At 36.2% G+C, this 25,971-nt stretch overlaps 1 protein-coding gene across 11 annotated transcripts in view; it reads left to right on the forward strand.

Moving 5' to 3' along the window:
- Positions 1-25,971, forward strand: part of AHI1 (Abelson helper integration site 1) — a 229,087-nt gene that overhangs the window by 36,661 nt on the left and 166,455 nt on the right. For all 11 annotated transcript variants that reach the window (XR_004442955.1, XR_004442957.1, XR_004442956.1 and 8 more), the window contains 7 exons: positions 3,679-3,898; positions 5,497-5,689; positions 7,935-8,030; positions 13,275-13,460; positions 14,575-14,727; positions 18,638-18,770; positions 23,176-23,299. Coding sequence is in view for 8 of the 11 variants with exons in the window: in XM_033235379.1 (XP_033091270.1) it covers positions 3,679-3,898; positions 5,497-5,689; positions 7,935-8,030; positions 13,275-13,460; positions 14,575-14,727; positions 18,638-18,770; positions 23,176-23,299 (1,105 nt within the window). In the remaining 3 variants the exon portion in view is untranslated. The remainder of the gene's footprint in view (positions 1-3,678; positions 3,899-5,496; positions 5,690-7,934; positions 8,031-13,274; positions 13,461-14,574; positions 14,728-18,637; positions 18,771-23,175; positions 23,300-25,971) is intronic.

Here is a 25,971-nt window from a genome sequence, read left to right on the forward strand (position 1 = left end):
GCAGAAATTTTGAATAGTCCAGTTTATCCATTTTTTTCCTTTGATGGTAAGTGCTCTCTGTGATTTAAGAAATCTTTCCCAAGTTCTGAAGATGTTTCTCTAAAAGTTTTATTTTAAGTTTTACTGTTTCTGTTTTACTTTTCACATTTATATATGCAGTTCATCTGAAATTGGTTTTTGTTAGGAAGCAGTGATCAAGATACGTTTTCTCGTGTGGATATATGTTATAATTGATCCAGTACCATTTACTGAAGAGAGTGTCTTTTTGCCTCTGTGTGGCAGTGTCACTTTTCTCATAAATAACATGACTGTGTTTATGTGTGGATCAGTTTTTATAGTCTCTATTCTTTTACAGTAGACAGTCTGTACCAACACCACCATGTCTAAATACTGTAGCTTTTTAATAGGTCTTGCTATTTAGTATTGTACTCTAGCTTTTTCCTTCTTCATCTGCATTGCCTAGGCTATTCTTTACTTTGCATTTCTATATGGATTTTAGAAGAGCTTCTCAATTCTCCCTCTTCCTTCCTACACCCATCCTGTCTTGCAAGCTGTGATTTTGATCTAGACTGGGTGAATCTATAGCGATTCACAGTATAACAGCTCTCTAAAGAGACTTGACATTTTTACAAAGTATTGATTCTCAGTCTATGAATTTGGTATGCACTTCCATTTATTTGCATCTTATTTAACATATCCCAGTAATATATATTTCAGCAGAATCTCTCCTTAGATTTATTCCTAGGAGTTGATGTTTCTTAATGATATTGTAAATGGCATTTAAAACTTTTTTGATTTTGGCTGGGCGTGGTGGCTCACGCCTGTAATCCCAGCGCTTTGGGAGGCTGAGGCGGGCGGATCATGAGGTCAGGCAATCAAGACCATCCTGCCTAACACGATGAAAGCCCGTCTCTACTAAAAATACAAAAAATTAGCCAGGCATGATGTCGGGCACCTGTAATCCCAACTACTCGGGAGGCTGAGGCAGGAAAATGTGTGAACTCAGGAAGCAGAGCTTGCAGTGAGCTGAGATCACGCCACTGCACTCCAGCCTGGGTGATAGAGCGAGATTCTGTCTCCAAAAAAATTTTTTTTTTGCTTTGTATTTGTTGCTGGTACATATGTGTAGAAATGTATTTACATTTTTTTAACGTTGTATCTATTGATTTGCTAAATTCACTTATTGCAAGAGTTTATTTATTTATTTATTTATTTTTGAGACAGGTTCTCACCTGTCACTCAGGCTGGAGTGCAGTGGCATGATCTCAGCTTACGGCAGCCTCCATTTGCCAGGCTCAAGGGATCCTCCCACCTCAGTCTTCTATGTAGCTGGTACTACAGGCATGCACCACCATTCCCGGCTAATTTTTTGTAGAGACAAGGTCTCACTACATTTTCCAGGCTGGTCTCAAACTCCTGGGCTCAAGCAATTCTCCTGCCCCACCCTCCCAGATTACTGGGATTACAGGTGTGAGCCATCATGGCCAACAGAGTTTATTGTTATATTGTTTTGATTTTTCTACATATACAATCATGTAATCTGTTAATAATGATAGTTTTATTGCTTCTTTTTCAGTCCTTATGCCTTATAATTTTGCTTGTCTTGGTACAGATCAAGATTTAGTTTCTTATCAGTCTTTTCACTTTTTTTAAAGCTTTTCTCAGCTATTTGATAGACTGTAGTTTTTGATCCAAATTTTCAAATTTTCATTTCTGTAGCATCTGAAAGGCTGTCCCATTTTTTCATTCATGGGATTGGCAATTTGTTTTCTCTCAAATTCTTGATCAGTCTTAGGATTTTAAGTTTATGAGTCTTTTCAAAAACCTTTAGCTTTGATTTTCTCTATTGTACATTTATGTATTATTTTAGTAGTTTTTCCTTGTAACTATATTATTTTCCTTTGTACTTATTCGAGTTTGATTTGCTACTTATTTCTAACTTTATAAATCAGATTTTATAAGAAAAATTTCAGTCTTCTTTTATATGCATTTAAGACTAAATTTCCATCAAAATACTACTTTACCTGCATCTCCAAAATTGTTAATATTGTGTCTTTTTATTATCATTTAACAGAAAATATTTTCTAATTTCCATTTTAATTGATCATGCATTATTTAGAAGTATGTTGCTTAGTTTCAGGCAGCAGATGCTTTTCTAGTTATCTTTTATTGGTTTCTGTCTTCTATTGTTGCAGATAACATTATGAATGATTTCAATCCTCTGAGTTTATTGAGGCGTTTTTTAATGACCATTTTATGGTCAGATTTGGTAAATATTCCATGCTCACTTGAAAAGAATGCAGTTTCTAATGTTGAGTACAGTGTCCTTTGTATGTCAGTTAGGTCAAGTTTAATTGTGCTCAGTTCTTCTTCTTAGTTTTTATGGTCTACTTATTCTGTCAGCTGTTGAGAGAGGTATTAACATTTCCACTCTGATTTTGTTTTTCTTGTATCTCTTATCAAGTTATCACTTTTATCATTATGCAGTGCCCTTCTTTATCTCTAATAATTCATAGTCCTAAATAATTTTTTAGCCCTAAAATACAATGGGAGTTTCAGTTTAGCCCTTCAGTGCTTTTCCACTTGCCATTTGCCACTTCAAAATTTGGCAAATTCTTTAAGCGGGAGACTGGCTATATGTTAGCCATCCTTCAGGTATCCTCTGTCTTTTTGTCACTCTCGCTACCATGCATGCCAAAATCTCTGCTGGTTTCTCTGTCCCTCAGTAGCAACCTTCTGCCAGAAATCGCACCTGGATTATCAACCTAGATATGTGACCAGAATTGGTAGATGACCCCAGGTGAAAAGTGGCTCTTGGTCCTCAATGTAAATTGACCACATCCTCCAGGGCTTCATCTTTGCCTGTTTTGTTTTGGTCCCCTTCCCCTGGCAGATCCTGGTCTGCTAGCACCACAAGCCTGGGAGATTTCACTACCTCTCTAGCTTCTCTATAGCATCAGAATTCAGTTTTGTGAGAAAAACTGGTCATGTTTGAGGCTTCTCAAATCTCCAGTTTTATCATTTTAGTCCTGTGGAATGACTGAAAGTTTTGCTGATTTCTCATTCTCCTGGCAGTGACCTTCTGCTTAAGCCAAACTCTGATCTTCAGCTCACACCCTGAATCAGCAAATGTCCCCAGAGACAGAAGCAGCTGCCAGTCCATCAGCTGACCTCTGACTGATTCTCCCTTTCTGGAATTTTAATCTGTCTAGTATACCTTGCTTCTGTACTTTCTGATGCCTTTAAAATTTAAAATAAGATATTTGTAATTTATTTGGCTCTTTCCAGTTGTTACCCAAAGTGTTTACCTGCTGCATCCTACTGCATCCTACCCAGAGGTAGAAATTCTAGTTGAGTCATGTATGTTCCACTTAGAAAATACCTAGATATAGTTACTTTTCTGACTTTGACTCTCTTTTTTTTTTTCTTTTTGTATTTCTCCTACTTATTAGGAAAAATATAAACAAGGATTTCTCACCTTATTTTTAATGCATTAGCAAATGTAGTATTTTACTTTCAGACTATGGTTTGCTGTTGTCTGGCTTTTTCTTTCTTTCCCCTTGAAGTTCCTTTGTTAACAAAGTGAAATCTTCATAGATCTTAAAGATTAGGTTATATGTAAATACAACTGTGGGAACAACTAATTATAACATTGATTTTTTTTTTCCATGCGTGTAGTTACAGATGATAACAAAGATGTTGATGGTGATGGTGTTCATGAAATAACAAGCCGAGATAGCCCAGTCTATCCCAAGTGTTTGCTTGATGATGACCTTGTCCTGGGAGTTTACATTCACCGAACTGATAGACTTAAGTCAGATTTTATGATTTCTCACCCAATGGTAAAAATTCATGTGGTTGATGAACATACTGGTCAACATGTCAAGAAAGATGATAGGTAATTTTTTTTAATTCCACAGCTAATTCTTGAAACTGAAACTGTCTGCAGTAGAAGTCTTTTTTCTGCCATTGGTAGTTGAAAGTCAGTGGGAATGGAGTTAGGATTTGTATTAGAGAATAGTCTACTAGTTGTAGGTGTTCATCAATCATTAACGTTGATCAGAATGTTGTAGAAGAAATGGAGAACATAGAATTTAGTAATTACTTTTTTTGTGGGGGGGGGGATGGAGTCTTGCTTTGTTACCCAGACTGGAATGCAGTGGTGCAATCTTGGCTCACTGCAACCTCTGCCTCCCAGGTTCAAGCAATTCTCCTGCCTCAGCCTCCTGAGTAGCTGGGATTGCACAGTGCCCGCCACCACACCGGGCTAATTTTTGTATTTTTACTGGAGGCGGAGTTTGGCCAGGCTGATCTCGAACTCCTGACCTCAGGCAATCTGCCTGCCTCAGCCTCCCAAAGTGCTAGGATTACAGGCATGAACCACCACGCCTGACTCAGTGAATACTTTTAAGTGGAAGGGAATAATTCATTTTAAGTGATAGAGAGCTTCTACCAGCTTACTAGACATAATTTATGGCATAAAATTGCATTGTAAATATTTTATATTGCATTTGTAAATGCTTTAATTGTCCAACCTCATATTTTTCTTTTGAAAGTAATGTTATCTGGGCCTCAAGTAAGGTAGATGAATCTTTAATGTTTTTTCTAAGATTACTTCTATAGCTAATGCATGCTTAGTTATGAAATCCCAAATGAAAAGTACAATGAAGTACATGTTTATACTAGAATTAAAAAAAAAAAAAAATTGTTTGGAAAGCCAGTGGGAAATGGAAACAGGAAGATTGTCCAAAAAAAAAACCCATTCACTTATTTATTTGCCTTAGGGCATGCAAAGAAAATATGACAGCTCAAGGGGTTTACAGTCTTGTGCCTTTTTTTATGTAAAATCAATTTTGTGTCTTTTTTTTTTTTTTTTTTTAAGACAAGATCTCACTCTCTCTCACCGGCTGGAGTGCAGTGGCACGATCACAACTTACTACAGCCTCAACCTCCCTGGGCTCAGGTGATCCTCCCACCTCAGATTCCCAAGTAGCTGGGATTGCAGACCTGTGCCACCATGCCCAGCTAACTTCTTTTCTATTTTTTGTAGAAACGAGGTTTCACCATGTTACCCAGGCTGGTCCCGAACTCCTTAGCTCAAGCAGTCCACCTGCCTCAACCTCCCAAAGTGCTGGGGTTACAGGCGTGAGCCACCGTGCCTGGCAATGTCTATTTTATTATAAACTCTTATAAAATTCTGAAGGAGTTTATTCCAGCTTTGTATGGCAAAGGTATAATCATACTTCTCACTTTATATTTCTATAATAAAATAATCCCGTGAAACTGATTGATAGTACACAAATGTAAGATGGACTGTTACTTTTTTAAGTCTTACGAAATTTGTAAGTTTCTAGATAGACATCAAAATAATCTTTCCTTTAGTATTATTGTGGCAATTCATTATTTCTGGTTGCCTCACCTTATACACTATATATATTTTTTTCTCACCTCAAAATTATAAAAATTGCATTAATGGAAGTATCTTTTTTTGTACAGTGGACGACGTGTTTCATCTTACTATGAAAAAGAGAATGTGGATTATATTCTTCCTATTATGACCCAGCCATATGATTTTAAACCATTAAAATCAAGACTTCCAGAGTGGGAAGAACAAATTATATTTAATGAAAATTTTCCCTATTTGCTTCGAGACTCTGATGAGAGTCCTAAAGTCATCCTGTTCTTTGAGGTAGGAATTGAATGGAGCAATTCAAATTAAATGATAGTTAATATTTAATAGCACAGATATAAGCTATTATTTTTAGTAGTCCAATAATGCAAAAAAAAGTAGTGTGAGAATTTAATCTCTAGGATTTAGTGTTTGTAGAATGCTGTGGAATACAAGTGAGACGCCCTTTTATAACCAGTGATAGCATATTTGCTGAGTACTACTTTGCCTACTTTGTATCATTTAATAATTACAACAACCCTGTGACTGTTAACTGTACTGAAGTGATGAATCCACTCTATATGAATGTATTTCTCCATTTTTAACCCATTTCACTAAGTGTAAACTCATTTAACCGTATCAGACACCCTAAGAATATGTGTACCACCTGGATAAATAAATGTACACAGATCAGTTAATTAATGCAATGTCATATGTAACCAAAAATGATGTAGAACTTCTGATATGTAAAGGGTTAGTGGTGGGTCAGAGAAGTCAGTGAAAGCTTTATGGAATAGATGGCTTTTGAGCTGACTAGTTATTATATAATTTTCTTAAAAATGAGAAGGTTTGGAGTAAAAGTGATTTCTCTAAAGTTACTCAAATTTTAAGTGTAAAAAAATGTGTTTGGAGATAGTTTGAACCTAGAATACCACATTTCTTTTCTCTGTCATGTGTTCTGTCTCCATAAGCAAAGGAAAGTAGAGAAAGCCCCCCTTCCAGTGTAAGCTAGATGGAGAAGTTTAGCATGGGAACAGCAAGTAACTTGGCATAACCAGTGCTGAAGATTCATTTTTTAGAATTACTTGTTTTTATGATCCTTCACTTTCAGATTGTCTGTATTTATGATATAAATATTCCAATATTTACATTTGTGATGATGTTGTGTGTGCTTTACATAAAGCTGTTATTGTTGAAAAATGGGTATAATTTTTACCTTAAGGAATTTTTTCTTTGTCTTCAAAATTTGTCATTTGTTATAATTTTCGGATAGATTGTTGTATTATAAACACTTTTGGTTGCTTCTTAAGTTTTCATATAATATGTTATTGCCTATGCAACTACTTTTTGATCTCAGTTTTTAAGTGTTTATTGAGGACAACTTGATAATGTCTCTCACAAGTCTTTAAAACCATTATTTTACTCCTAGGTATTTATCTTAAGGAAAAAATGGCAAGTCCACGAAGATGTGTGTGCAAGGATATTTATTTCAACACTGTTTATAATGGCAAAAATTTTAGGGAGATAAAATAACCTATATTTAGATCAGTAAGAGATATGGTTAAATAAGTTACAATTTTTGTTAAGTTTATGGTATTTGTGACGGAAGAATAGTAGGCAGTCATTAACATTATGGTATTCATGTGTATGTATTGACATGAAGAGATATTCACTACATGTTATATGAAAATAATTTGTGAAATAGCATTATTAGATTTGTAGTTCCATACATATGTTTAGGAATGCACAGAAAAAGATTTAGCCACCATTAACATGGTGGCCATCTATGGGTCTGGATTACAAGTTGTTTTTACTTTGCATATATATATATATTTTATATTATGTTTTCACTGAGCATGTATTATATCTGTAAAAAAGATTTAGGTATCCAAAAAACACAGACGAATGGAGTCTGTATCGTTTCTCAAGCAGTATTTTTTCTATAAAGGTCTCATTTTCGCAGCTGAGCTTTTAATAAGCACCAGTAAGTTTGAAGTGATAGCCTCTTATAAGTACCTAGAATACAATCTCTGTGGCAGGTTGCTTGCAAATCCATGAGCTTTAATGTCCAGACAGGATAGAGGAATGGAAGAAATCCTCTTGAGAAGCCTAATTATAACATATATCCAAAGAGAAAAACCTCAACTTCAGGAAGGTGATCCAAGACAAAGACCCAGAAATAGAGTCGTGAGTTTTTTAAACAATCCTTTGAAGTCTGCTCTGATACATAAAAAACAATGAAAGCTTAAGAATTCTATGCCTAGTGTATTTGTACCTAGGTTATATTTGAGGTGATTAACACTTTGCCTTGGATTTGAAATAAATCTTAGTATTTATGAATGAAAGATAAAGTAGTCAGAAAATGGACCCTCCCTAATTGAATGAGTTAACTTTAAGGTGAATGAAATGAGATAAAAATGTTTTTACTCCCTGTAAAGGTCAATGTTTTTAAGTACTATACAAATGATTTTTAAAATTTGTAATAATATACTGTTAGAAAATACTAAATTTTAGATAGCCTAGTCTTCTGTGAATTTATTTGCAGATTCTTGATTTCTTAAGCATGTATGAAATTAAGAATAATTCTGAGGTTCAAAACCAAGAATGTGGCTTTCGGAAAATTGCCTGGGCATTTCTTAAGGTATGTTTTTCACCATTTTAAACACTTTTAAAATAGTCTTCAAATGTAGTTGGCTACTTTCTCCCACGTCAGTTTGCTTTCATATAAGGAATTAGAATCTAAGGTAAGGTTGTAAGAATGAAGAGTCATTAATTCAAGCTCAGGTTATGCTCATTCAGATTCTTAAATATTTATAAATTTTTGTGTGCCAGTTACAGTATGTGCCAGTTACACTCTTTGGTTCTGAGGATGTAGCATTAAAAAAGACACAAACAGCCATGCCATTTATTCAATTCAACAAATATTTATTAAGACTTTTCTATGTGCCAGCTACTGTTCTTGTCAGTGGACAAAGATGACAAATCTTTGAACTCCTGGACTTTATATTCCAGCAACATAAACATAAAACAGTTGACTTCACAATTTGTCATTTAATTATAAATTTTTATAAGTATTATAAAGAGGTATGGGATGGATGATGGACTGTGGGGTCAGGGAAAGGATTCCTGAGGAAGAGACACACTGCCACCAGTGGGGAAGAGATGGTCCATGGTAGAGGGTACAATATATGCAAAAACCCTGATATTTGAAGGAGCAGGGTTAATTCAGAAAATCATAAAAAGGCCACCAGGATTGGAGGACAGAGACTAAGGGTGCATGAAGAGGTTACTAAGGTCAATGGGATGTTAATTATGATGAGGTCTTCTCAGTCATTATAGCTAGAGGAAGCCATTATAGAATTTAAAGAGCAATGGGAAGCCACTATAGGATTTTAAACAAAACAATAAAATAATCTGATTTATGTTTTAGAAAGATATATACTCTGTTATGTAGAGAACAGATTCTAGAGGGAGCAAATGTGGATACTGGATAATCAGGAAATTCTTACAGCAGTCTAGGTAAAAAATGTCTTTGTACATTTGTCTTTGACTGGGTGTCTGACTAGGGTATCTTTGACGAGGATGTTTCAGCAAAGATGAAAGACATAGATTGATGTTTTTTAAAAAGGATATTTTAATTTTATATTATCTGTTATTCCTTCAGACATCAATTTAAATTATGAAAAGTCTTGAGTAATTAGTCTGTTTTGTACCATCTTATAAAAACATTTTCATTTGTGCATCCATTCATTCAACACATGCGATCTATAAAATGTGAGATAGTCTGCCCGGCGCGGTGGCTCAAGCCTGTAATCCCAGCACTTTGGGAGGCCGAGGCGGGTGGATCACGAGGTCAGGAGATCGAGACCCTCCTGGCTAACACGGTGAAACCCCGTCTCTACTAAAAATACAAAAAACTTGGACTCGGGAAGGGGAACATCACACACTGGGGCCTATCATGGGGAGGGGGGAGGAGGGAGGGATTGCATTGGGGATTATACATGATATAAACGTTATGCACATGTACCCTAGAACTTAAAGTATAATAAAAAATAAAAAATAAAAAAAAATAAAAAAAAATACAAAAAACTAGCCGGGCGAGTTGGCGGGCGCCTGTAGTCCCAGCTACTCAGAGGCTGAGGCGGGAGAATGGCGGGAACCCGGGAGGCGGAGCTTGCAGTGAGCTGAGATCCGGCCACTGCACTCCAGCCTGGGCGACAGAGCGAGACTCCGTCTCAAATAAATAAATAAATAAATAAAAAATAAAATGTGAGATAGTCTGCTAAATACAGTACATTCATAGATAAATTAGACATTTTATATACCTGCCCTCCAATTTAATTTCTATGCAGACCTGTTACCTACGTTATTATGTGCTACAGAGCAGATGCTGTGAAAATCCGGTTGAAACATTTAATCCATATTGGGGGTTAGAGAGAGATTTTAGAAGTATTACAGTCAAAGGACTGAATAGCCGCCAGGTTGGCTGTGGTGAGTAAGTTAATTGAGAGTGGCCTTAGGCATCACCTGGTCCAGTGTACTATCTGTGATCACCCTTATATAAATCTTTTATGCCTTTTTCCATACCAGCTTTGATACTGATTTAGAGCAAAGAAAAAAGCCATTTATAAAAAAAAGCAAAAAAGTTCACTTTCACATAGTAAACATTGCCATCTTGTGGTTTTATTAGAAACTGCATTTCTTTTATGCTAAGATTCGTGCACACCTGCAGTATTTACTGTAAGTTGCACTTGGGAAATAGTAACATATTTCACAACATTTTTACCTCTAAATACTGTATGGATTTTTATTTATTTATTCATCTTATGCCATTGGCAAAAATGGCAGTCAAGAATTCTCCTTATCCCATCCCCACCCTGCAGAAAGGGTAAGGTATTCTATGTGCTTCACGTCTTCTAATACTTCTGTCTTTTTCATTAGACTGTCAGCTTTTTAGAGTCACCAATGACTTCTTTTGGGTAAATACGTTGAGCATTTTTAGTCCTTATTTTACTACATCTTTTTGCATTTAATATATCACTCTCTTGAAACTTCATGCTATAATATCACCAGCTCCCAGCATATTAATGGCACATAGAAAGTGCTTGGTGAATATATATATTGAGGGAATTAATCAATGATGATAGAAAGAGTGGCAAGGATAAAATTCATCTTCAAGAGAGTGGCATGACGGATGCAGTTGCTCACACCTGTAATCCCAGCATGCTGGGAGGCTGAGGTGAGCCAATCACTTGAGGTCAGGAGTTTGAGACCAGCCTGGCCAATATGGTAAAACCCTATCTCTACTAAAAATACAAAAATTAGCCAGATGTGGTGGTGTGCGCCTGTAATCCCAGCTACTCGGGAGGCTGAGGGGGCAGGATTGCTTGAACACGGGGAATGGAAGTTGTAGTGACCCGTGATTGTACCACTGCACTCCAGCCTGGGTGACAGAGTGAGATTCCATCTCAAAAAAAAAAGAAAATGGCATGAAGACAATTAAAATTTAAATCTTTTATTGCCTGTCCTATTGGTTCCAGGGATGTCTTGGATAATTGTTAAGTTATTACAGTAGTTCAAATGAGACTTTATCCTAATTCTCAGCTGTGCCTCAGATTCTCAGGTACTCTCAGTTCTTTTAGTACATATATGTGGCTATTCTTTTAAACTAAAAAGTGACAAAGCCTTATTTATTTGAGCTCTACATTATATAATTTATAACCATAATAGCAGGGTCTTGGCTGAATCTTAGTTGTTTACTCATGCTAAGCAGCATATTAATGTAAACTAAATTGCCTGGTTAAATTAAAACAATCTATGGAAAGTATGGTTTAGAAGCTGGGGAATATCTTTAAAATCACCGAGATGAGCTTTGGGGAGCTGTAGGAGAGTTAATGAAGGGAGTCTCGAGTGCTTATGATTTAATGACTGAACACAGCTATTACTCAATTTGGAACTGTTCTTTACCCCTGTGTGTCATTTGACACTAATCACAATGTCACCTGCTCAGCTTATAACCTCCATTGTCTTTACATTCTTTCCTAAAGGGGTAGGGGAAAAGATGGGCTGTATTTTGCCATCTCTCTTGTTGATGCATCATTCCTGAACTCATCATTTCTGAACAACATTCTAAATTTTTCCTCTGCCACTAAAGCTTCTCCAACCAAATCACTAATGATTTCTATTTTCCAAATTTATTGAACGTTTTTAAGTTATTTTGTCACATCTATGCATTTTACATATCACACTCTTGAAACTCTGTTACCTTGGTTTTCTTCACACCATCCTCTCCTGATTTTACTTATACCATTCTTTCAGTTTCCTTCATGGTCTTCTATCTACCTCCTTAATATCAGTCCTGCTCATGGTTTCATCTTTAACCCAGTTTTTTTGGAACCACTTTTCTCACCTGTGCTTCAGATTTGTAAATTCAGTCCCCTACTGGACATTTCAACTTGGATGACTTATAGATATCTCAGATTCTCCCAAACTGAGTATCCTTGCTGCTCTCTCTGCTACTTCAATTGGTGGTACCACCATCTGTCCACTCTCCCAGGTTTATGAACTTGGAGTTACACTGCTTTGGTAGCTACAAGTCACGTGGCAGTTTGAATTCAAATTAAATATAATTAAAAATTTAGTTTCACATTTGTACTAGCTATACTTCAAGTGCAGGGTAGCCACATGTGGATTCCGAATTGGTTAGAGTATTCCCATCATTATAGAAAGCTCTCTTGGACAGTGCTATCTTAGAGTCTTTCTTGACTCTGTGTTTTTTTTACTTTCCAAGTTACATGAGTCTACAGGCAACAGTTGTTAAATATGTTCCCTGCACTCAGTGCCTATTCTTCTAATTTAAGATACTTCCATGTTTTGTGTGAACTGTTGCAAAGGGTTCAAACTATCTTTCTGCTCCTAATTTGGAGAGGACATAAAGGTTAGACATTTCATTTCCTATGTTGAGTCATGGTCTAATGAAAGAGAATGTATTCTGACTTGGTAAGATTTTTATTTTTCTTATAAAAATCTCCATTTAAGGCCAGGCATGGTGGCTCATGCCTGTAATCCCAAAACTTTGGGAGGCCAAGTTGGGCAGATCACCTGAGGCCAGGAGTTCATGACCAGCCTGGCCAACATGGCAAAACCTCTGACTGCTAAAAACAAAAATCAGCCAGGTGTGGTAGCGTGCACCTGTAATGCCAGCTACTCAGGAGGCTGAGGCACAAGAATCACTTGAACCCAGGAGGTGGAGGTTGCAGTGAGCCGAGATTTTGCCGCTGCACTCCAGCTTGGATAACAGAATGAGATTCTGCCAAGAAAAAAAAAAAAGACAAAAATCTCCATTTATAATAGGGTTTTAAAGATAGACCTTTGAAAGAAAGTACACTAAAATACTGAAAAAAGTAATGAATGGCTTAAATGAGTTTAATTATCTTGAAATGGTTTTAACTTTTTAAAAATTTAAAACATCATAAAATTTTAACCATTAAAAATACTGATATTAAACAAATGGAAAATTTGTGTCTTGTGTAAATATACAGTTTAACCTTATCATTATTTCAGACGACTGGTATATCAATCACGTCCTTTGTTCAGTCTGAAATCTGGCACAGTAGTGTAAATGCTATACCAACAGTGTGAAATTGTTGTATATGTGAAAAGAGAGCTATCAGGAAAATATTTTAAAAGCCATTTGGGTTACCTTTTGTCAAAAATGATCTGGAACTGTGCTTAACTAAGTATGTAGTATTCTTTGCTTTGTAAAACTAAGAAATTGCAGCATGCCATATTAATCTTTTAAAATGTTTCTGACTTTATGCTATTGCTTTGTTGGATATATTTATTTTCAGTGACGGTCACATTTTATATGAATTCTTGTTTTAAGCTTCTGGGAGCCAATGGAAATGCAAACATCAACTCAAAACTTCGTTTGCAGCTGTATTACCCACCTACTAAGCCTCGATCCCAATTAAATGTTGTTGAGATGTTTGAATGGTGGTCAAAATGTCCAAGAAATCGTTACCCATCAACACTGTATGTAACTGTAAGAGGACTGAAGGTTCCAGACTGTGTAAGTTAATATAGTACATATAAGTGTATATCTTCTAGTGTTGAAATTAAATGGTGACATAACATGTTTTTCATTTCCAAAAAGATAAGACTTCTAATAATAATTTTAATAGATATCTGAGGTTATATATTAAGACTGTAATAGCTGATATTTAAAAGATGCTTAAATGAATTTTAAATGTGAAATACAGCTTTTAGTATTAGGAAAAATGTTTTGTTATAATTTGATTTTCAAAAATTAAAGATAAAAGGTGGACTTAAAGCAGAAGTTGAAAAATATTTTCTGTAATGGGCGAGATAGTATTTTAGGCTTTCGCCCTGTAGTTTCAGTCAATTTTGCCTTTATAGTGTGAAAGTAGCCACATAGACATATGTAGGCCATAACTAAACAAATGGGTGTGAAGTGTTCCAATAAAAGTTTATTTACAAAAGCAGGTAGCAGGCCAAATTTGGTGTGTGGGCTGCAGTTTGCAGACTCCTGATTCCTGGGTACATTTTTCACAATATTATTCAAATAATCAGTATGTAATGTTTCTACTGCTGCTGTTTTCCATAGATTAATATTATAAATAATCTTAGCAAAGAATTGACCCTAAAATAAAAAAGTTTTGCTTTTGTCTTATTTCTTATAAGACATTAATTTTTCAGGTCATTTGCACATTCTGTAGCTGATATATACTGTCACCACAGGACTGATTTGCATTGGTTTGGATGGAGTTAAATCTATTATTGAGAAATGATTTTTAAAACTTGAGATTTTTATGATACTAGTTTTGTGATTTTAAAGATACGGTATTATATCAGAGCCATGGCATAACTCATAAGTATTGGTGAAGAAGCAGAAACAAAGGGTAGAGTTATTAAAATCATTTCATGTAAATTTGTAGTCATATTTTTTCCTCAAAACCTTTTAAGACTTTTTGGTTATAGGACTGTAGTTTTAAGCAGCTTTTTTATTTTATTTAGAATAATGTACAAATAAAAGTAGAATTTTTTCTGGATTACATTTTGAAAATATTTTCATATTATTTGTTTCAGTATTTTTAAAACTATATGCTAGAAAAAGAAAAAGGTGAACATGATATATAAATTTTCATATTTTAATGCATGTTTAGATAAAGCCATCTTACCGCTCTATGATGGCTCTTCAGGAGGAAAAAGGTAAACCAGTGCATTGTGAACATCACCATGAGTCAAGCCCAATAGACACAGAACCTGGATTAGAAGAGTCAAAGGAAGTAATAAAGTGGAAACGACTCCCTGGGCAGGTGAAGTGTTTGATAATAGTGGATTTCTTTAGATGTTTACTTATTACCTTAAAAACTCCGATAACTCCTAGGATATCTAGCTTACTACTGAAAATCCTTGCTATTTATGATTTTGCCTTTCCATTAATTAATTTGATGAATAATAAGAGTGCCTAGCATGTGTATATAAGCACTATCTTACATTCTTCGTTTGGGCACTTGGGCAATTGTAAATTGTATTAGCTTGGGCTGCTGTAACAAAATACCACACACTGGGTGGCTTAAACATTTATTTCTCACAGTTCTGAAGGCTGGGAAGTTCAAGATCAAGATGCTAGCCAGCCTAGTTCCTGGTGAGGGTCCCCTTTTTGACTTGGAGTCAGCCTCCTCCTTGCTGTATTCTCACATGGTGGAGAGAGAGATCACCTTTCTTGCGTCTTTTCTTATAAGGGCACAAATCCGATTCATAAGCGTCTCACTCTCAGGACCAAATTACCTCCCAGAGACCCCCACATCTAAATACTATCACATAGGGGATTACAGCTTTAACATATGGTTTTTGAGAGGACATAGGCTTTAGCCTTTGGTCCATAGCAAAGATCAAGGTGCTGACTGGGTTGATTTCTTCTGAGGCTTCTCCTTGTCTTACAGTTGGCTGCCCTCTTGCTGCCTCCTCACATGATCTTTGTGCATGCACACCCCTGTTGTCTTTGCCCCGGTTGGATTAGGACCCTTCCATAATTATTTCATTTTAACGTAATCACCTCTTTAAAGACCACATCTCCAAATACTGTTACATTCTGAGGTGCTAGGGGTTAGAGCTTTAACATACTCATTTGGGTGACAAGAGGTAGGGGTGTGAGTGGCAGGAGAGAGGACACGATTCAGCCTGTAACAGCAGTCAGATAATGTAGATTTTTAGCCTGGGCAATATAGCAAGACCCATTCTCTTTAAAAAGGTTTTTTAATTAGATGGGCATGGTGGCATGCACCTGTAGTCCCAGCTACTCGGGAGACTGAGGAGGGAAGATTGAGCCCAGAATTCAAGACTGCGGTGAGCTATGATTGTGCCACTGCACTCAAGCCTGGATGACAGAATGAGACCCCATCTCTTAAAAACAAAATTAAAAAAATTTTTAAACAGATTTTTGATGTCTGTAAGACGTGTATCTCTTAATGTTTATGAATTCATGAAATTCTTTACAGCACCTGGCTTCTTCCCAAATCACACTTTGATAGAGATATGTACATATATATACTTCTACCACAAGCTGAGCGCATTTAAGCTTTTACTAAAGTGTTCTTACTAGATGAGCATTTTTTGCAATGGCGGGAAGCCTTGCTGATACAATTTTGCATTTTTTTACTTGTTTTTACAAAGAATGGAGTGGTTTATTTTATGCATATGAGCTACTACCAGATGAAATGTATTCAAGATCTTAATTTATTCAAACATCTAATGTAGAAATAAGAACTGACTGTTCTTATTTAGTCGTCTTCATTTTCTGTATTTTACATCACATTTGACTTTTTTTTTGAGGCCGATTTTACAGATACATTTTAAAATCACTTTGTGTTGGAATACTTCAAGCATAATAATATGGAGAGAATAACACTTAGATTTGCCCTTGGGGAACTTCCAGGTTAGGTGGGAAAAGACAGCAGTTACAGTGTTGTTTATTTTCAGATAGGCTTTAGAGAAGTCTTGAGGAAATGAGGAAATATAGGTATAAAGATGGTTGTACAGATCAGCAGTTCTCAAAATGTAGTTTGGAGACCTCTGGGAGTTCTGAGTCCCTTTCAGGGGGTTCTTGAAGTCAACTTCTTTTCATAATGATTCTAAGGTGTTACTAGTCTCTTTCAGATTCATTCTCTTACAAGTATGCAGTAGCATTTTCTAGAGGCTAAATAACATGTGATATCACAAGAGAGTGGAAGTAGTTATGAAAATCTAGATTTTATTAAGCTAGACATTTAAAGTTAGCATGGTTTATTTTATTTTTATGAAAACTCCAAATAGCCTCTGAAAAAAATGTTCAAGAATGTAAAGCATCTGGAAACTAAAAACATTCGAGAATTGTAGATATGAAGACTGAACTACAGTGGTGGAAGAAGGGCTCATTCAGCAGTGGAGCTTGAGATTGGCTAGGATGCCCAAGGTAGGGGTGAGTGAAGGAGGGATAAGGAAGGGTATTTCATATGAAGGCAAAGTTGCAAATAAGTGGGAAAGGACCTGTTGTATTCATTAGGCACTCAAAAGCTTGGCTGGTTGGAAACCGGAGTTTGTAAAAGAGGAGATGAAGTAGTGTACTGGATTAGGCCCACATTGTGGAGTGTCTTGAATGGTAGCCTAATACTTGATTGTGAGGGATGTGAGGAATAATGGAAGGTTTTCAGGTGAGTGAGAAAAGTAACAGTTGTATTTGAGGATGAATTAATGCGGGCAGTGGCATGGGGAGATCTTGAAGTAGTAACATCAGAATTAGACGGCAGTCATTGATGTGTGAGTTGATGAGGGTCTAATGAATACGAGAGACAGAAAGTAAGAACGAGCATGATTTAGTGACTGACAAGGTAGTAAAGGAGGGGAAAGAGTCAAGGCTTTTGAGGACCTTTATTGGAGTGTCTGTTCTGGATAGGGTACAGTGTCAAACCCTGAGAATACAAAGAACATGATAGTGGCTTCAATGTTTTCATTTTCAGCCTAGGTAACTGGGCACAGAGTTTTCCTTAACTACACTTCCTACTCTAGGAGCAGCAGCAAGTGGTTATAAAGCCTCATGACATTTCTTTCAGTTTTTGTTCCTTGTTACTCTCCTCTCCCTTTTCTTAATTACGTGGATGGAGGATGCAGAGAGAAAATGGGTAGCATGGAGTCTGGTACACGATTGACACTTAACAAATTCTTTTGAATTTTTCACATTCCTAGTAGCTGGTTGTAATGCTGTCTCCCGAGGTACTGCTAGATCTTGGTAGTATTTGTGAAAAACCTGGTACCTGTTTAGAAAGCATGCCCTTGAAGTAACAGTCTTTGAGTAGGTCCATTAAGCTAGGCTTGACCCTTGGAATAATCCTTCCTAGCCATGTAGAGCTAATAATGGTTACTCTTAGCTAGTAATAGCTACTCATAGGATGGCTGTGATGAATATACTGAAAGACATTTGTAATAAAGTACAACTTTCATGACGTATAGTAAGAGCCCAGTGTATGTTTAATTCAACTTTTGAATTATAAGAAACAGAAGAACTAAGGCTCACTGAAGGTTGGAAGAGATAGAATTAGGATAAATAAACGTAACTGATATTTTCTACGGTATATATTAATACCCAGAAAATTTGGGCTTCATCTGGTAGAAGAGAGTGAAAACATTAAAATTTTGAAGAAATTGTACTAATGAATGAGAGACCAATAAGGGCCAATTGATTACTTTGAAAATACATTTTGGAAGGCAGCCACAAAGGGTGATTATTTTAAGGTATGCAAAGAGAGAATGAGCATTCATACATTCTGGCTTAAGCTAGGCCCCATAGGTACTTGTGGTCTTGAAAAAAGCTTGTGACTTTAACAAAAGTGGCTTATTAGTGCTGTCACTAATAAGAATAAGGCTGTGACATACATTCTTTTAGTAGCTATATAGAAGCAATGTGGCAGCGAAGGCTTTAGAGTATCAGATATTGAAATTTTTCTATTTATATTTAGGTGAATTAAGTACTAGTTAAACATGAAGAACAAATCCACTTTAAAATTTTTATAGGCACTCATTCTCTTTTTGCAAAGTAATTTACTATGGTTTTTCAGTGTTCTGTATACTTGTTTTTCCCTTTCTCTGCGTCATAAAAGGACTTAAAAAAACTACAGTAGTTGAAATTAAAAAGTAGCCTTTGCATTTTAATGTTTTCTAATTTATATTTTTTAAATGTATTTTTTTTAGGCTTGCCGTATCCCAAACAAACACCTCTTCTCACTAAATGCAGGAGAACGAGGATGTTTTTGTCTTGATTTCTCCCACAATGGAAGAATATTAGCAGCAGCTTGTGCCAGCCGGGATGGATATCCAATTATTTGTGAGTAATAATCCTACCTGTTTAATCTGATTATAGTCTGCATGGAGGACGTTCTTTAGTTTTTTAAATTTGTGGAAATCTTAACTTGAGTAATCCCCTGTACTTCTCAATTAAAGAGAACAGATTTTCTTCAAGTAAAGAAAGTTCTTTTATAATAATTTTATACTTTTCTATACAATAACTGTTCAGAAGTAGAATGAGAATGATCAAATGAAAGATGGTAAATTTATTTTTAAAACATGCAGGAGGATTTTTGTAAACATTTTGTATTTTAAATATAGAAGTTTGGAAACAAGGATTAATACATCTCATGGGGAACATGAGTCCAGTGTGGTTAGTTGATAGCAGTGATGATGTGAGTTACAAAAGCCCCCAAATTTGCTGTGTAGTGCAATACAAATAATTGACTCAAGAGTACCTAGATGAAAACTTCTCATTATGTTAGGGAAGTCAGCAGAGAGGCCAAGCAATTATTTCTGTAGCTTTAGAGACTTTTTAAAGTGAGCATTAACATATAGACTTAGAAGCATTAAATACTCTTTCCTTTACTTCTGCCTCAATAGTAAGACCAGCTCTCCTCTGCAGAAGTAGCCAGCTCCTTGTGGGCATCTGCCCTAAACACTAGATCTTACTGAACTTTTCTCAGCTTAACACAGTTTGCTGTTACTTGGTTGATTCCTTTTTTTTTTTCATCAGGGACTCATAATTGACTTGGTGGGCATTTATTAAGTAGATATTGCTCCCCACGAAATAGTAATAAATTTTAAAAATAAAAAATCACTGTGTCATTTGATTACCACTATGCTATTTTTAAAATTCATCAAAAGCCCATATGTAGAGGGAAAAAAGGTTCTTAGGAAATGCTCCTAAGTTATTAATAGTAATTTATTTCTTTTGCATAGTGAAAGAATTATTTTATTCTGATTTTATGTTTTGAGAGCTTCTGTGATAAATATCTTATTTATGCTTAAATAAACCTGCTTAAAATGCTATGTAGATTGAGATATTGCTTAAATATCAAAAATAGAGGAAGAAGAGGAATCTTTGTCTTTGGTTTTTGACTATTTGATTATGATGTGTCTACTTGAAATTCCTTTAACTTGTTGTATGTGCAGATCAATGTTTTTCACAAATTTGAGAAGTGTTCAGTCGTTCTTTCTTGAAATGTTCTGTTTGGCCCTTTTCTCTTTCTTCTTCTGGGAGTCCCATTATGCCTGTGTTGGAACTCTTGGTGGTGTCCCGCAAGTCTCTGAAACTTTTCTGTTTTTCTTCATTCTTTTTCTGCTTTTTTCAGACGGGATCATCTCAGTTGACCTGTTGTCAAATTTAGTAATTCTTTCAGTTTGGATCTGCTGTTGAGCCCCTCTAGTGAATTATTTATTTCAGTTGTTGTACTTTTCAACTGTAAAATTTCTAGGTAGTCTTTTTTTTTTTTAATCATATCTGTCTCTTTATTGATACTCTGTTTTTTGGTGAGAAATCCTTTTCACACTTTAATTCTTTAGACCTGGTTTTCTTTAGATCTTTGAATATATTTATAACAGTAGATTAAAAGTCTTTGTTGAGAAAGCCCAGGGTCTGGGCTTCCTCAGTTTCTATGTAGACTACGTTTTTCCCCTGTGTATGGGCCACTCTTTCCCGTTTTTTCCATTTCTCATAATTTTGTGTTGAAAACTGGATGTTTTATTTTTATTTTTATTTTTATTTATTTATTTATTTTTGAGATGGAGTCTTGCTCTGTCGCCCAGGCTGGAGTGCAGTGGCCGGATCTCAGCTCACTGCAAGCTCCACCTCCCGGGTTCATGCTATTCTCCTGCCTCAGCCTCCGGAGTAGCTGGGACTACTGGCGCCCGCCACCTCGCCCGGCTAGTTTTTTTGTATTTTTTAGTAGAGACGGGGTTTCACCGTGTTAGCCAGGATGGTCTCGATCTCCTGACCTCGTGATCCGCCCGTCTGGGCCTCCCAAAGTGCTGGGATTACAGGCTTGAGCCACCGCGCCCGGCCTGGATGTTTTAATAATACAGTGTGGCAGCTCTGGAAATCAGATCCCCCCGTTTCTCCCCTCACGCCTACCCAGGATTTATTTTTGCAGTTAGCTTTGTGATTTTGGACTAATTCTGTAGTCTTTACTCTCTGTCATGTGTTGCCATTGATGTCTGTGCTCGGTTAAGTTAGTGGTCAGACAGTGATTTTTAAATACCTGAGTGGATAGGTCTACTGGTCTTTGCTGAGGGACTCTGTGTGTGTTGGGGTATACCTTCAGTGCTTCAATAGGCAATCTACAGCTCTGCCTTAGCTTTACTTTCTGTTTGTGCTGAGCCACTTCAGGTCAGCCCGAGTAAGAGGTAAAGACTCTTAGGTCTTTCTTAGTTGTGCATATTGCCTTCACATACATTCATGGGAATCCTCCTAGATACCCAGGAATATTTTGGAGCTTATCACTGTCCCCTATGGACATCTCATTCCCAGTTTTTTGTTTTGTTTTGTTTTTTTGTTTTTATTTTAAGTTCTTTGGTGAGCGTCTTCTTAGCTTCAGTTAGTATCAATGCCTCAGGCAGCTGTGATATTAAATGATGCCGTGGGTGGTTGTGACATGCACGTTAAGGTTAGGGCTGTTCTCCCAGAGCATGCTGTGAGCCAGGTCAAATCAAGGCAGGCCTTCAGAGTGGATCTTTCCTGGAGGGCCAGACTGTCAAATAGTAAGAAGTCTTTGGGGATGGGGCTTTTAGGGAGCATCAGACCTGTTCTGCCCCATCCAGTGGCTGTTAATCTCCTGATTTTTATTGGTTTTTAAGGCTCCTTTAAAGTTTGAGACAGGAATGAGAACATGGCAAGTTAAAACACCATAATAAAGCTCAATGTTCTTACCAAATTCAGCCATTTTTCTTAAATACTCTTCAAATTTTTGTAAGCTTTACTTAATTTTCAGAATTCTGAAAATGTTGATTTTTTGACAGTTTTTGCCAGTGTTTTTGCTGCTTCTATGGGGAGGAGATTTTTTTTAAGACTCTTATTTTGCTATTCCGCAAGTACAGTAGTCCCTCTTTTTCCATAGGGAATATGTTCCAAGACCCTCAGTGGAAGCCTGAAACCTCAAGTAGTGCTGAACCCGATTGCCATCAGTAGAAACACGTCTGCTCATGCTTTCCACCCACAGATTTGTATCTTTTCCATCTTAACAAAGTACTTACCATGCACTGAAGGCCATTACTTTTGTCATTTGAGGCGTGACAGCAAAACTAGCACAAACCTCTTTTTCGTTCTTCACAATTTCACAGATAGATTTTTACTGTAGATCCTAGCAACTTCAACATATGATTTTTTTCTTTCCTTTTTAAATCAAGAACTTTCACCTTTTCACTCAAAGGAAGTACTTTATGGTTCCCCTTTGGCATATGCCAAGTGCCAACATTATTACTCTTGCACTTTGGGGCCATTAAGTAAAATAAGGGTTACTTGAACAAAAACACTGGTTGACAACCAGTCTGATAACTGAGACAGCTCCTAAGTTTCTGATAGACAGTTAGCATCAATATAACATGGATACATTGGACACAGGATAATTCACATCCTGGACAGATGGAGCTAGATGGCGTGAGATTTCATAGCACTACTCAGAATGATGTGCGTTTTAAAACTTAGGAATTATTTGTTTCTGGAATTTTCCATTTAATATTTTCAGACCATGGTCGACTGCTGGTAACTGAAATCACAGAAAGTGAAACTGCACATAAGCGGGGACTGCTGTTATTTCTGAACTGCTAAGTATTTTAAAAGGCAATTGATTTTTACCACTAGATGGAAGCAGAGACTTGGAAACTTTGTTTTTCTGTGTTATTATCTTAGATTTCATTTTATGTTTAAACATAGAGTAAAGTACCACGGTGCTTTTTGTGTCTGATTGAGTCATTGTTAATTCCCATACTATCCCTGATTACTATCCCTGTTCATTTTAGTATTAAAATTTACTTTTGACAATAGCACAATTTAAATTTCTCATTACTTCAAACAATGAAACTTTTGGTTGGCATTTAGTTGATTTTCAGGTAAAATAATAATGAAAGCCCAAGTTATAGAATATTTTAAGTGAATTGAAATGTAAATGTTACTATTCAACTGATAAATTTGTTATTAAAGATTCTTAGGGGATTTCTTTAAAGAGATGAAAATAATTGATAATTGTAGCAAAATTATAACTCATAATTTTGCATGTGAATTTTTGTGTAAAGCAAATGAAAAACTATTCTTAAGTAAATTTTTAAATTTTCTTTATGCTGCACATGTCTTTGGTTATAATTTTGTTACAGACTGCTTATGTCTAAATAATATTAAATTATGTATTTGTATATTATTGGATTAAGGATTTCTGTCTGGAAACCTACTAATTTCTAAATATTTTCATTAGTATATGAAATTCCTTCTGGACGTTTCATGAGAGAATTGTGTGGCCACCTCAATATCATTTATGATCTTTCCTGGTCAAAAGATGATCGCTACATCCTTACTTCATCATCTGATGGCACTGCCAGGTTAGTATCCTTGAGAAGTACTTATGTGCATACTATTTGCCATCAAGAAAAGCAAAGAGAATACAAGGTGATGTAACTACTCTTATGCTCCAGTCATATTTTACCTATGAAGGGACTGTCATAAATATGCATCATGCAGACTGATTTCATAAATTATAGTAACACTTTTTAAAGACATTTTTCTTAAATGTCGTTTATTTATGTAGTATATAATATTTCTAGTCCACACCATCTTTAAATGATCATTATGTAAACTGATTAATGCTTCAAGATGAGGTTAGGGGTTATTAAACACCTGAGATTTTCCTGAGATTTTTTCTAGAGCATAAGCTCTTGGTGGCAGGGATACTGTCTTCACTGTTGTCTGGATATGCAGAGGCTAGCATCCAGTGGTGCTCAGTACATCACAGTAGAGGAAATAAATATGTAGCTTACATTTTAAGAGTTTTATAGATTGGTTAAACATTTGCATTTTTCAGAATGTCAATCTTAAAAATAATTTATCCCTTTTCAACTTAATAAGTATCACAAAAACATTTTAAAAGCGAACTTTTAAAGTTTCATTTATACTTTTTTAGTTGCTTGCTCTACCTTGTAACTAACATGTAAGCAGTTGAGATCCATGCTGAATTCATTGTCATTTACTTCTGCCTTCTCTCTTAACAGTTCATTTTACTTTCAGTGTTTGGACCACTTCGTCTACTGATCTTGCCAACCTCCTTTTCTGTATAAAATGTCTAATCAAGATATTATCATTATTGGTTAGTTTTTATTTAAATGAAAAAGACGAGAATGAGTAACAATTGACTTCCTTCTTGGTCATGCTGGGAACATACTATTACTCCCTTTTGACAATATCCTCAAGAACCTATCTGATCTGTTCTTTTAGCACAGCCATTCTGCCTAATGCCAGGCCATACTAGAGAAAAATGTTTAACTTTGCTGAGGGGTGACTTTGGATTTATAAGTCTTAACATCACCTAAGCTGTCATCTCTGCTGAGGAATCCTTTTACTTTACTCAGCTTCCTTTTCTCATTCCTCTGGCAGCAGATCCAAACTTACCATGAACATTCTCTACAGTAAATCACAGTCTTCGCATTTCATTAGATGACTATATTCAGTTTAGATGAAATTTGTCAGACATGAACTTCATATATTTCCCTCTGATTTCCCTCCTAATATCCATAGATATATCCATTTTTAATCTCTGTCCATCTCTTAACAAAGAGGCATGAGACTGACTTTTTAAAGGCTGTTTGACCTGTACGTTTAATCTCAGTCCCTGAAAATTTGTATTACATCTACTAATCTGATGAATATCTTTCCCTCTATTGATTGTGTCCTCTCATCTTAGAAATAGGCTCAAATGGGCCGGGTGCAGTGGCTCATGCCTGTAATCCCAGCACTTTGGGAAGCCAAGGTGGGGAGATCACTGGAGGTCAGGAGTTCAAGATCAGCCTGGCCAACATGGCGAAACCCTGTCTCTACTAAAAATACAAAAATAAGCTGGGTGTGGTGGTGCACATCTGCAGTCCCAGTTACTTGGGAGGCTGAGGCAAGAGAATTACTTGAACCGGGAGGTGGAGGTTGCAGTGAGCCGAGATTGCGCCATTGCACTCCAGCCTGGACAACAGATTGAGACTCTGTCTCAAAAAAAAAAAAAAAAAAGAAAAGAAATAATGCTCAAATGACCTTATCTTAAAAACATCATTTTTAGTTCTTCCTGCCTTCTAGACTAGCCCATTATTTTTCTCTTTCTACACCATCAGAAGCATTCTACACATACTGTCTTTACTTCAGCCCAGTTATTCTGGCTTTCTTTCCCACCGTGCTACATAAACTTCTTTCTTCAAGAGGTTGGCAGTTTCTTGCTATTTTTAAATCCGTTTGGCCAGTTTAACTCCTGCTATGCTTGCCTTCACTGTAGTAATTGATTATTGACCAGTCTTGAAATACTTTGAATTCATGGTTTTCATTGATAACCTCTTCTCTTCTGTTTTTATTACTCTGACCAGTTCTATCCATTCTCTTTCTCTGTTTCATTTTCCTCTCCTGATTGTCTATATGTTTTATCCCCAGGATCCTTTACTTGATCATCTCCTGGTTTTATATGCTTATCCTAGTTTCTCTTACCTTCCCCAGCTTTGACTCTCACTGATATGCTAATAACTTCTAGTGCACACCTTTTTTTATGAATTTGACTTCCTATTACACGTTTCCATTTAAATGGTCCATTGCCACCTCAAATCCAAAACCAAACTTACCAACCTCTTTAAATTTTGTTTTCCTCCTTTAATTCTCTTGCATATATTTTAATGGCATCCTTATTCACCATCTCCCAAGCTGAAAACTCAGAGTAGTGTTCATCGCTTCTTTCTTTCCCATCACTTCTTTCACATCTAACTAGCACTAAAGTCTGCCAATTCTCCCTCCTAAAAGGCTCACAATTTTGTCACATCCTCTCTATCGCGTTTGCTTTAATTCAAGCCCTATTTTGCTGTTGACCTCAGTGTTCATTGTCTAAGTCCTCTGTCTCTGCTGTGCTAAAATTATCTTTCCGTAACTATCTTTCATAATGCCTTAATTTTTTAAAAGACTTTACCCATTGTCCCTTGAAAAATTTTCCAGTTCCTTAGCATGGCCTAACAGGCATGTTCCTCGTTGACCCCAC

The sequence above is a fragment of the Trachypithecus francoisi genome, unplaced genomic scaffold (assembly GCF_009764315.1).
Source record: "Trachypithecus francoisi isolate TF-2019V2 unplaced genomic scaffold, Tfra_2.0 Lachesis_group15, whole genome shotgun sequence".
In the NCBI taxonomy this organism is placed as follows: domain Eukaryota; kingdom Metazoa; phylum Chordata; class Mammalia; order Primates; family Cercopithecidae; genus Trachypithecus; species Trachypithecus francoisi.